The 13,767-nt window shown below is 43.5% G+C and overlaps 1 protein-coding gene across 3 annotated transcripts in view; it reads right to left on the reverse strand.

Annotated features, from left to right (window-relative positions):
* The window catches only part of PRKDC (protein kinase, DNA-activated, catalytic subunit), a 125,817-nt gene that overhangs the window by 17,871 nt on the left and 94,179 nt on the right, over positions 1-13,767 (reverse strand). For all 3 annotated transcript variants that reach the window (XM_043879165.1, XM_043879164.1, XM_043879166.1), the window contains exons 65-69: positions 13,005-13,193; positions 11,881-12,105; positions 11,042-11,150; positions 9,833-9,944; positions 3,457-3,631 (exon numbers count right to left, since the gene is read on the reverse strand). In XM_043879165.1, coding sequence (XP_043735100.1) covers positions 3,457-3,631; positions 9,833-9,944; positions 11,042-11,150; positions 11,881-12,105; positions 13,005-13,193 — 810 coding nt within the window. The remainder of the gene's footprint in view (positions 1-3,456; positions 3,632-9,832; positions 9,945-11,041; positions 11,151-11,880; positions 12,106-13,004; positions 13,194-13,767) is intronic.

Genomic DNA, 13,767 nt, shown 5'->3' on the forward strand with positions numbered 1-13,767 from the left:
TCAATAAGCCAGCAAATTTGGAAAACTCAGCAGTGGCCACAGGACTGGAAAAGGTCAGTTTTCATTCCAATCCCAAAGAAAGGCAATGCCAAAGAATGTTCCAACTACCACACAATTGCACTCATCTGACATGCTAGTAAAGTAATGCTCAAAATTCTCCAGGCGAGGCTTCAGCAGTACATGAACTGAGAACTTCCAGATGTTCAAGCTGGATTTAGAAAAGGCAGAGGAACCAGAGATCAAATTGCCAACATCTGTTGGATCGTCAAAAAAGCAAGAGAGGTCCAGAAAAACATCTGCTTCTGCTTTATTGACTACACCAAAGCCTTTGACTGTGTGAATCACAACAAACTGCTGAAAATTCTTCAAGAGATGGGAATACAGACACCTGACCTGTCTCCTGAGAAACCTGTATGCAGGTCAGGAAGCAACAGTTAGAACTGGACATGGAACAACAGACTGGTTCCAAATCCGGAAAGGAGTATGTCAAGGCTGTATATTGTAACCCTGCTTATTTAACTTATATGCAGAGTACATCATGCAAAATGTCAGGCTGGATGAAGCACAAGCTGGAATCAAGATTGCCAGGAGAAATATCTATAACATCAGATATGTAGATGACACCACCCTTATGGCAGAAAGCAAAAAAGAACCAAAGAGCCTCTTGATGAAAGTGAAAGAGGAGAATGAAAAAGTTAGCTTAAAACTCAACATTCAGAAAACGAAGATCATGGCATCTGGTCCCATCACTTCATGGCAAATAGATGGGAAAACAATGGAAACAGTGACAGACTTTATTTTTGGGGGCTCTGAAATCACTGCAGATGGTAACTGCAGCCATGAAATTAAAAGACGCTTGCTCCTTGGAAGAAAAACTATAACCAATCTGCTGCTGCTAAGTCGCTTCAGTCATGTCTGACTCTGTGCAACCCCATAGATAGCAGCCCACCAGGCTTCCCCATCCCTGGGATTCTCCAGGCAAGAACACTGGAGTGGGCTGCCATTTCCTTCTCCAATGCATGAAAGTGAAAACTGAAAGTGAAGTCGCTCATCTAGACAGCATATTAAAAAGCAGAGACATTATTTTGCCAACAAAGGTCCATCTAGTCAAAGCTACGGTTTTTCCAGTAGTCATGTGTGGATGTAAGAGTTGGACTATAAAGAAAGTTGAGTGCCAAAGAATTGATGCTTTTGAACTGTGGTGTTGGAGAAGACTCTTGAGAGTCCCTTGGACTGCAGGAGATCCAACCAGTCCATCCTAAAGGACATCAGTCCTCAATATTCACTGGAAGGACTGATGCTGAAGCTGAGGCTCCAATACTTTGGCCACCTTTTGTGAAGAACTGACTCATTTGTAAAGACCTTGATGCCAGGAAAGATTGAAGGCAGGAGGAGAAGGGGACAACAGAGGATGAGATGGTTGGATGGCATCACCAACTTGATGCACATAAATCTGAGTAAGCTCTGGGAGTGGGTGATGGACAGGGAAGCCTGGTGTGCTGCAGTCCATGGGGTCGCAAAGAGTTGGACATGACTGAGCAACTGAACTGAAAGCCCCTGGATACAAATTTCCGTTTGGACCTAAGCTCTGCTTTCTCATGGGTATATTCGGAGGAGGGGAACTACAGTGACATGGTGACCCTTAGCGTTTGCAGGAGCTGCCAGGCCAGTGACTGCACAGCACACCTCTACTCCAGCCGTCCTGAGGGTGGTGGCGGGTGGGCCCTCGCTGTGGTCTGACCTGCCTCCCCCCTCACGACTTGTGGTGCTGCGTTCTTCACGTGTGCACTAGCTACTTGAGTGTCTTCCTGGGAGAAGCATCCATTCAGATCCTTTGCCTGTTTTGTCACTGGATTGTTTGATTTTCTGTTTGTCGGTCGTAAAGAGTTTTTATATATTCTGGATAAGGGGACGCTTATCAGATACACAATTTCCAAATATTTTCTCCCATTATATGGGTTGTCTCTTCACTTCCTTTAGTGTGTCATCTGAGGCACAGAAGTTTTTAGTTTTAATATACAATTTCTCTACTTTTTATTTGGTTGTTTTATGGACATCTCGTAAATCTAATTCTCTGCTAAGTTTCAAAGATACTGACATTGGACTGTGTTACAACCCTTCCAACCACTCAGACCAGAAGTCCAGGTTGCCCTCATCACTCCTGCCGTCTCTGGTCTTGTTTCACACAGTTTTCATTCCCACCAGCATGTACAAGACCTTCCAGGACCTCCTGGAGTCTCCAGTCCCTGATTCTGGGCCACAAGCTTCACGGTCCACCTCAAATCAGCATCACTAAAGAGCCTTCCCCTCACAGCAGACTCTGCAGTTCCCAGTTTCTCACCTTTGGGATTTTATTTAAAAATGTATCTCAGCACCTTTCTCTCCCAAGTGCCTCCCCTCCATGGAGCTTTCCTTCCCTCCTACCTCATGCCCCCCCAGCGGTAGAAAACACCCGCTGTGCCCCACTTCCTGCTGAGAAGCCACATGCACCCCCTCAGCTACATGCCCTGGACCATAGCCACTACTGCTGCACCCAGAGCTAAGAAGACGGAAGAAGAAATGGCCAGGGCCTTCTGGAAAAAAAGAATCTTCTTTCTTTTCTGCAGGAAATAGGGAGAGACTACCTGATTCCAGAAAGATGCAGTGGGAAAGCAAGACACGAAACATCAAGAGCATTTCCAACTCCAAGGGAAGCCTGGAGTTATCAGAGTCACGAAGAACAAGATTCGTGTGTGTGTGGCGGGGGAGACCGGGACAAGAGACAGATCCTCCTCAGTGGGGGATTCGAGAGCATCTGAAAGCCTGCTCCTCTAGAGGAGGGACTGATATAGCTCCTTTATTCACTTAGGCTGCTCCAGGCTGGGCTTTTTGTTATTGAAAATATAAAAATTCCTGATACAATACTTATCTCAAAGAAAAACATTATACATGAGTATTAAAACGCACAAAACAGAAATACTAATTATTTCTACTGGCATAATATTCTTTGCTTTATAACAGCAATCAACATAGGGTCATTAAGACAGAAAGCTCCCCTAGTACATTTAAATATGATTACATGAAAAATTTGATACTTAAAATGTTAATATGCCACTTTTAAACAAAGCACACTTGTATAGATTAAGGATCTTATTATCAAATGATAGATTTTTCACAAAATACAATTTGAAACCTAAATACAATTTGTACAAACTGGCAAGCATTCATTTTGTTAAACAAGAGAAAACCTGATATTAGGTCTATTTTTTTTTATAAGTAACAGAAAATAAACATTTTGAAATGGTTGACAAGTGAATAATAAACTTTAAAGGCTTTCTGGAAAACTTTAATTTTTCTTCGTTTACTTTCTTATAAAGAAAAGAAGTACTAACAACTCCATCACCCCTAAGCACCAGTTTTTTAAGAGGAGCTCGGCTTAGAGACCGCCGGTTCAGAGTCTGTGGCCCTGGCGCCCACCTGCTTCCTCGCACTCTCGGCCATCTGCATCCTCATGGAGAAGCTGCAGCTCGTGATCAGGGCCCGTGCGTCCTCTTCCTGAGTCTGTGCATCCATCTCGGCCCCGTCCTCACTCGCACCTTCACTGTCTTGAAGGAGACTGAGCTTCTCCTCTATTTTGCTGAGAAAGAAACATCTACATGAAACAAAGAAAAGAGTTAATGCCGGACTTGTGAAAGAAATCTCTGACATACAGGAAGCTACTGGATAGCATTCAGACAGATATTCTACACTTACTGAAATTTTGCTCATTTTTTAGACTGTTAGTGTTACACTCTCAGTACTGGACTTAATCTCCATTTTTATTAACCAACTCTGAGGATCCTCTGAAGATCACTTTAGATATTTTAACTTTCCAGATATCATCTATTGCCTCCACCTCCACAAAGTACAATATTTACACTCACAACCTGCCTTCTTAATGAAGGGACAGCACAGCTGGTGTTGGGTCGAAACCATTTTTCTCTTCTGTCTCCAAATCTAAGGTCTTCCTCCCAAAGTCAGACAGTATCAAGTGGTAGGCAGATTATAACCACTGAGAACAGTGGCTGTGTTCCATATATGGCCAATTTTATACACATCTGATTTGGTTCCTATGACTGTATTTCAGTGTTTTAATTTTCAGTTAACACTGACACACAAAAAACCGCTAAAGACATGGAAGATCTGAAAAACACAATTGACCACCTTGATCTAACTGAAAATTATGCATATTATGTCCAAGAACTGCAGAATATACTGGGTTTTCAAGTACACATGGTATATTTACTAAGACCATATGCTTGGCCATTGATCAAGTCTTGATAAATTTAAAGAGACTGAAACCATACAGTATGTTTATAACCATAAGGAATTAATTCAGAAATCAGTAAGACACAGAAACTCATTTATAACTATTTTATGGATCAAAAAGAAATCACAGAAGAATGAGAAAATATTTTGAACCACAAGATAATATAAAATATAAAAATATAAATGCAACGTACTAAAATCTGCAATGTGCAGCTGAAGCAGTGCTTAGAGGAACATTATAACTTTAAATGTACTGAACAAAAAAGCATAAAATCAATGATCAAAGTTTACACCTTAAGAAACTGAAAAAGGAAAAGCTAAGTCTAAAATATGCAGAAAGAAAATACTAAAGATGAAACCAGAAATAAATTAAATAGAAAACAGATCGATGATAAAACCCGCAAAGCAGATCCTTTGAGAAAATCAGCAAAATTGACAGACATCTAAAATTGACAAACTGATGAAGAAAAAAAAGGAAACACAAATCATCAATATCAGGACTGAATAAGGATCTCCCTCTACAGATACCACAAATAATAACATTAGAGTATAATATGAGCAACTTTATGCCAACAATTTGACATGAAATGGAAAAATATAATTTAATAAAATTGATATGGAAAGAAAGAGAAAATTTAAATAGTCCTATATATCTTTTTTCAAAAAGGTTTCCCCCCCCAGTATTTATTTATTTGGCTGTGCTGGGTCTTAGTTGCACCATGTGGTATCTAGCTACCCAGTCAGGGAATGAACCTGGGCCTCTGCGCTGGGAGCATGGAGCCCTGGCTGCTGGACCAGCAGGAAGGTCCCAGCCGTATGTCTACTTAAGTAATTACATATGTTATCAAAAATCTGCCCCACACGAAACCTCCAGGTATATATAGTTTCACTGATGAACTGTATCAAATATTTAAGAAATAAGAAGTATCTTACACAAACTTTTTAAAAAAGAGAGAAGGATACATGCCCTAACTCATTTTATGAGGCCTGCAAAACCCTAACATCAAAACCTAACAAAGACATTACAAAAAAGGGAGACATTACAGACCAGTTCCCACTCGAATACAGACAGAAAAAATTCTTAACAAAATGTTAGCAAACAAAGAATATGGAAAAGATATTGGAAAAGAGGTCACCATAACCACACAGGTTTACCTTCAAATGCAACATCTACTTCAGAATCAAAAGCAATGTATCACACCACTAACACAGCAAAAAAGATGAGCAACATTATCCGGATGGTGACACAGGTCATTCTTGACCTTGGTCCTCTCACAGGAACACCAACCAACACCAACCAACAATGTTCACAGACAAGATACCTCTGGGAAAATCCCCCAACACGACGGTGAGTCGTAAACAGCCCTGTGCCCCAGAGACTGGGGGGGATGCCTGCTCCCAGGGCTGTGGGTCTCACCTCCTAGGGGTCTCAGGGGTCAGACTATAACAGAAGAGCTGGGGGAATTACAGCAACCAGCAATGGATCTGGGAAGGCAGGGCCCTGCTCCCAGTGGTGACTGAACAGAAATCCTAACCAGCGGCTTCGTGCATCTGAGCTGAGATGCTGGCCCAGTCTGACCAGGGAGGTGGGCAGGGTGCAGGTTTACCTGATTCAGGACCCAAACAATAAGTGTCACCAGTCCTGGAGCGTGTTCTGTCCTCTGCCTGGACAGAGAAGCTAATTCACAGCCCCAGCCACTCTCAATGTAGCTTGGGGACCTGCACAGCCCACCCTGCGACCCTGCTCACAGCAGCACGGGATGGCCCAGCGGGAGGCCCTGCCTGTGGACAGAGCCAGGACAGTGGCTGGGCCACAGAGCCATGTAGCGTGGCTCATGGTTCTGCTGCATCTGGTTCCCAAACAAGAGTCCTGCCAGCTGAGGGGCCTACGTGGTGTCCCCGTGTGGGCCGGGAAACTGCCCTGTGGAAGAGCCTCACCAGAACATGTGGGCTGTGGCGCCCACCCACAGTGCTGCAGCAGCCAGCTCGGCCAGTGTCTCTCCTGTCCGGTCTTCAGAGTCGACTGGTGGCCCTGTCTGGCCAGGGAATTGGCGTGAAGTCCCACCTGATCTGGGTCCCCAAGTGATGAGCTGTGCTGGCCTTTGGGCCAGTCTTGCTGTTTCCCCACCCCTCAACAGTACCCCACCTTATTGCTGAGCACAGGGCCCTGTTCCGACCACCCAGGAAGCCTGATCAGAGAATCCAGGCAGCACAGAGAACCCTTTTACAAGATAGCTTATGTAAGCCGTATGCTAAACACAAAGGAAAGCCTGCAGTAGCCACACAAAAGATGTGATAAAGAAGTCAAAACACAGTAGACAAAAGTCATCAAATCACACAAGAAAGAACAGAGAAAGCAAAAAGGGGTAATGAACCCACAAAACTGTCAGAGAGCAATTAACAAAATGGGAAGAGTAAGTCCTTACCTATCAATAACTGTTTCAAATGTAAACAGGTTAGATTCTTCAAGCAAAAGACACAGAATGTCTGAATGGATAAAAACAAGATCCAGGGAGTTCCCTCGAGGTCTAGTGATTAGGACTCTGCACCTGCACTGTCCTGGCCCGAGGTCCATCTCTGGACAGGGAACTAGGATCCCACAAGCCACATGACACAGTCAGAAGACAAAAAGATCCAACGATATGATGTCTACTCCAGACTCACCTCTGCTCTGAGACACACTGACGGAGTAAAGGGAGAGAAAGATATTTCAAGTAACTGGTAACCCCAAAGAGCAGGGGTAGCTCTACGCTATCAGAGCAAACAGAGTCTAAGCTAACAACAGTAAAATGATACAAGCAAGGTCATTACATGAGGATAAAGGGGCCAACTGCCAATCTGCAAGAAAATACAATGATTACAGATATTTATGCACCCAACATCGAAACACCTAAACCTATAAAGCAAACAGTAATAGAACTAAAAGGAGAAATAAACAGCAATCCAACTATTGTTGGGACTTTAATACTCTACCACCAACAATGGATAGATCATCCAGACAGAAAATCAATAAAGAAATAGCATAGTTGAACAGTACTATAGACAAAACGGACCTAATAGACACATACATGAAAAAGAGAGAAAAACATGATCAATTAAATAGATGCAAAGAAAAGGCCTTTGACAAAATTCACATCTCTTCATGATAAAAAAAAAAACTTTCAGAAAATCAGTATATGAGCAGCAAATAATTAGAAAATACCAATACAATGGGAAAAAAATCCATTTACAACAGTGCTGAAAAAACAACACATACTTAAAAACAAATCTAACAAAAGACATCTAAGATTTCCATACTGAAAAAATACAAATCTTTGAAATTAAAGAAAACCCAAGTAAACAGAGAGACATAGCACATTCCTGAACTAGAGAACTCTACGCTGTTAAGACAGCAACTCCCAAAATTGATCTGTAGTCAACAAAAGTCCATCCAAACTCTGTTTTTCTTTTTTTCCTTTTGGTAGAAATTGATAAACAGATTCTAAAATGTATATATGAATATAAATATCCTAACAGAAACAAAGCAATTTTCATTAAGGAAAACAAAAGTTGGAGGACTCACCCTATCTGATTCAAGACTTACTATAAAGCATCAGTAATGAATACAGTTTGATATTGTGAAAAGATAAGCATAAAAATCGAGAAACAGAACAGAGAATTCAAAAAAAGACCCACAGATATAATGGCCACTGATTCTCAGAAAAGGTGCCAAGGCAATTCAATGAAAAAAAAGTTAAGACTTTTGAACAAATGGGACTACACAACCAGATATCCACATGGAAAAAGTGCACTTGTACCCCTGCCTCACACCATCTACAGGATCATCTTCCACTGGATCACAGGCCAAGACATAAAAAATGGAACCATAACATTTCTAGAAGAAAATACAGGTGAATAATTTTGCAAGATGAGCCTGGAATACCAGATCAAAAGGTCTCCCACTAACCAAACTTGAGACATTCTGAACATGAAATAAATAAGAACAGTAATGGACTATATTCCATAAATAAAATTTGATTCCATGATTATATACTAATAATTAAAATTTAAGTAAATGAGTAGATAAACAGATGGGGGAGAAGGAGGGCTTCCTTCGAGATGCAGACAAACATGGGCACATTGGCAGTGGGAGAAGATGGTCACCAGACAGCACTGGCAAGGCTGCTTTGTCCAGAGTCATCCAGACACAGTGAGGAGAAGGCGGCCTCATCCAGACACAGTGTGGAGGAGGTGGCCTCATCCAGCAGGACCGGCGTGTCGCAGAGCACCTCCCACGTCATCCGTTAGGTGCAGAGGAGAAAACAGGCCTGACACCCGGGAAGGCAGGACACTGCTTTAACCAGACAGCCAACACCACTGCCCCCAGGAAAGGAAAGGCAGGGGACACCCTGTGCTTCTAGGAGGGATGCCGCAGGACGTACACTCTGCTTCAGCGGCATTCCCACCACAGGCATCTCACCTGAAGACAGTCGTGATGACATACAGCTAAACCCAAACTACAGAAAACACCTCTAGAGCATCAGTGTCCTGAAAGCGGCTGGAAGAACCTGGGACAGGAAGAACTGTCCCAGGTTCAAGGAGACCAAGAAGACATATCAGCTAAATAAATGCATATACGATGCTGCTGTGTGCTGTCTTAAAGGCTGGAATGCTTTACAGGACATTAATGGGAGAAATGAGAAAACTGAAATTGAGGCTGTACATTAAAGTGAAAACAGAAGTTACTATTGTACCATGGTTCTAAGAAAATACTCTTTTTCTTAGGAAAGGTACACTGATAAACAAAGAGGTAAAGATAGATGTGTGCAGCTTATCCTCAAATGGTTCAAAAAATAAGTATATGTATGTGGAGAGAAAAAAAAAAACGGCCAATATAGCAATTTATTAAAAATGCTTAAAAAACCATGAATCTGAGAAAAAGGCACACAGAAGAGTGCCACCTTTCTTGTTATTTTTTTAGAAAAGAACTGTCTCAAAATAAAACGTCGAAAAGTTTGAAAAGTAAAAAGTATTAAAGGTGAATCTTTGAAAAGCTGTAGTACCAGAGGAAACAGGGTCCAATGGCGGGAAGAGGACATGTGGGGGTCACAGTCCTTCGGTCCCCCTGACTGAAGTTGCATAAAACAACTCACAGCCTCTCTGGCCCTGCTCCTCCCACCCATATGTGTGGCAAGTATCTGCCTGTGGACCACCCAGGGCTGTTACAAGGGAGGCAGAGAGCCTCAGACCTGGTGAAGTGAGGCATATGGTGCATAACGGGGCTGAGAAGTCAGGGTGTCGCTCCCCATCAGGCAGCCCTGAGACAGGAGCACAGGGGCCGCCCCGCCTTCTCTCAGCCCTGAGCACATCCACAGCTCACCGCCCAGCATAGGACAGACAGGGGACATGACCGCACACCGGCAGGGAGACTGCTGATGGGACAACCTCAGTGGAAACGGCGCACACAGGGCTCAGACCCCACACCGCTCAACCACAGTTTGGGAGAAAAATGATTCTGGAAACTTCAGAAAAGAGACCACATCAACTCGGCGCGATCGCATCTCACCGATTCGTGATGATGTCATCCCAGACGTTCATCGGGTCCATTTTAGCATCGGGGTATCGATTTGTCCAGGTTTTCACAAGTCTCTTCAGGGGAACTTGAGATGATAAATTACCTAAAAATGACATTATGGTGTGAGTGTGGCCACAGCCCAATGATCAGACCACCTTACAAAGTGAGCTGCCATCAGTAAACAGAAACTTAGTTCAGATTCCTTGTCCAAATTACAACACTTGGCCCTATTGTTCACAACAGGAGTACAAAGTTACCATGTTTAATATATTCTGGCATGAAAAGTTAAAGCACTCCAGGCTTCCCTGTCCATCAACAACTCCCAGAGTTTGCTCAAACTCATGCGCATAAAGTCAGCAATGCCATCCAACCATCTCATCCTCTGTCATCCCCTTCTTCTCCTGCCTTCAGTCTTTCCCAGCATCAGGGTCTTTTCTAATGAGTAAGTTCTTCACATCACCTGGCCAAAGTATTCCAGCTTCAGCATCAGTCATCAGATGCCATGATATTAGTTTTTGAGCCTACATCTCATAGGCTGTTATAAAACTGGGTAAAATACAGAGAAAAGAAACTAACACAGCTCCTAAAATGATACGCCACTAGTAATACATACTTGAAAAACCATTCTCCAAATTTAAAACAGAGAACAGTCAGGGAGATAGTTCTGAACACCAACTTTTATCAGTACTAAGTCTTTCATAGTTATTTGTATGAACAGAAATGAAATTTGGTTACTTCTGGCTCCAGGGAACCTCGATCAGCATCAGGATTAAGCCCCCTCAGCAGCAGCAGAAAGGCCTTTGGTCTGGGCACAGCCACCCGGGCCTCACCTTACCACCTGGCACCCAGGGCAGTCACGCCAGTGCCCCAGGGTCAGGCTGGCCTTCTGTGAGCCCCTCTCTCCCGACCATACCCAACTCGAGCCCTACTGGCAGATTCTATCACCCCAGTTTTTCATGGGGGTCCTGGACTGCTCTGCTCTGTGGGGACCACAGCATCTGCTCCCTGGAAGAGCACTGGACTATTTTACACACTTATTTCAACAATCCCAAAACATACATTCATGGAGTAAACTCAAGACAGTTTCTAACCCATACATTAAGAAACATGTACTATCACCAAGCAAAAAAAAAAAAAGTCAGATGCCAAAACTCTTCCTAATTATGAAAGGAAAAAAGATACATATAAATAAAAAATTACCTTGTTTGCTAATAAAGCTGATGAACTCCTGAATTTCTATGAAAGTCTGTACAGACTGCAATTTGGTGAGTTTACTTCTGTGTAAGAGGACATCAATACTGGAATAGTTCTGGAAAAGTTATTTAGCATTGGTTACAAGTCAATGTACTGCTTCAGATTTTAACACAATCTAAACATGAAACAGCAACCACCCTATAAACAGATCAGTTACACAGGATGTCTCTGAGTGGTCACAGGAGCAATTAAATGGTCTAATATTTTAAAAATTTTGGTTTTCAATCACATTTTGGTTCAACAAAATCAATAAGAGCGATACAATCAGGTGCCGCTGCCTCCATTCCCCACCAATTCTTAAAAACCACAATATCCTATAATACAGAACTGCCAACTATAGAAGCCAACCTTTCTCCTTCCATAAACCTCCTCAAGTGGACTGCTACTCAACCTCAAACATGTTTAAAAACTAGCATAAAGACAGTGAGTGTCTATGTTCGGCAACAACAAACATTCAGGGACTCTACACAAGATGTGGCTTTAACAACGTAACAGCCAACCTCAAAGGCAGGACAGACACTGGCCGGCAGGGTCGCATGACCCTCCTGCACGACCACCTCCCACCCAGATGCCTGGGTGCAGGATCTGCTCTCAGGTCCTCGTCCAGGGAGAGAAAGAAAAACTCAAGGGAAAACAAAAGGAACTTTCTAAATCAGAAATAGGCGCTAAAAGGCCCCAGGCAGTTGGCTGGTGTGCAGGGAATCAGAGGGAAGTGGCCAGCGAGCTGCCCATGTCAACCCAAGCTGACAGGAAGAGCGCACCCCCGGTGGGCGCGCCCAGGTTACCTGCATGAACATCTGGATGCAGTTCTGGATGTAATACTTGGCCCTGTCAATGTCGTCCTGCAGGAGATAGAGGAGACTCAGCTCCTGGCTGTAGCGGAGCTCGAGCAGGGCCTTCCGCAGCTCTGAGGTCAGCGCCTCGTCCACAAAGGTCAGCAGCGCCTGGTCGCCCTCCCCGCGGAGTAGCAGCTTCAGCTTACTGCGCACCATGTACGGCAGGCAGGTCTCCTGCAGAGCGAGAAGGGATGTGACATCCCGAGACGGTGTTGCCATGCATCTGTGGTGTCACTTCACAGGTCCAAATGATGGCGTTTAATGTTTTAAACCTAAGGCTACAATCTTATAAGCAAGTTCATCTACAATTGCTTATTTTATAACCACAAAAGATACAGGAACACATTCTATAGAAAACGGGAACTACTTGTAGCTGAAAGAGAACTGGACGTTCAGTATCAAGTGAGGACCTGCAGTCCCGGTGAGGGCAGCAGTGCAGACCAGCACCTGGCCGGCCCAGTGAGGCCTCTGTGCGATGCAGACACAGCAGGAAACGCTCTTCCTATGATCACACCAGGGAGGCTAACGTTCCTTTGTAAAGGCATCTGCTTATTTTGAAAGCATTATCTAAGAGCACAGTGAGTGAGTGAGTGAAAATTGCTCAGTCATGTCCGACTCTTTGCGACTCCATGGACTATAAAGTCCATGGAATTCTCCAGGCCAGAATACTGGAGTGGGTAGCCCTTCCCTTCTCCAAGGGATCTTCCCAACCCAGGTCTCCCACACTGCAGGCGGATTCTTTACTAGCTGAGCCACAAGGTAAGCCTAAGAATACTGGAGTGGGTAGCCTATCCCAGTGGATCTTCTTTTTTTTTTTTTTCCAGTGGATCTTCTTGACCCAGGAATTTAACCAAGGTCTCCTGCATTGCAGGCAGATTCTTTATCAACTGAGCTATGAGGGAAGCACAGTGGTTTAACAATATTACGGAGTTTGGGGGAGTCAAGTTATATAAACACTCTAATGCTTTACAACTACTTTCCTGTTTCTGAAAAGTTTTAAACACCTTCATTAATGAGAGAGCACTTGACTATCGAGGACATCTACTTGGGTGACCTCACAGATCGCCCCGCACCTGATAGAAGGGCTCGCTCCACATCTTGCTCAGGTCCGGGGTGCCCTCACCATCAGCGCTGGCTGTGGAGCAGTACTCCAACGACTTCCACTCGGACAGCTGGTTGTAGCAGTCAAGGGATGCAAGTTCCCAGAAGTCCTTCTCAGCTTCCGTGGGCTCGCCATCTGACCATTCTTGTGTGTTGAGGGCCTGCGAAGATTATTTTACCAAATTGGATACATGTAACATTCACACTAAGAATAACCACTGTCAGGTTTATGACAAGTGGAGAAAAAAGGGAAAAGAGAGTTAACTTGAGGGAACCTAACAGTCAAATGAGTATTAAAAATAATAGCTAGGACAGAACCACTTCTTTGGGGAACTTACCTATAAAGTCAATTAATAAGCTTAAAACTGAAAATGCCCCTTAATTTGATGTAAATACTGTAGATTCTTCAGTACTTGAAAAGTTCTTAGAATGAAAATTAGAAACAGGACATTTATAGAAAACTGCAGAGGGTTTCACCATTCAGACGTCCCGCACAGGCCACAGGCCCTCAACTGCAAGTGTGTACCTGCCACACATCCACACTTGGCCACAGACAACTCCAACACAAAACGTACAAAACTGGACTTCAGAGTCATCTTGCCCAAACCAGCTCTCACCTACCTTTTTATAAGTTTTACTTCCAGAGTGGAAACAATCTACTCAAACAGAAACTATATGACAATACCAGATACTGAAATGACATCTTATAATTTCATACTAACTTGGTAAAAAACA

Source organism: Cervus elaphus, chromosome 21, assembly GCF_910594005.1.
Source record: "Cervus elaphus chromosome 21, mCerEla1.1, whole genome shotgun sequence".
Classification (NCBI taxonomy): domain Eukaryota; kingdom Metazoa; phylum Chordata; class Mammalia; order Artiodactyla; family Cervidae; genus Cervus; species Cervus elaphus.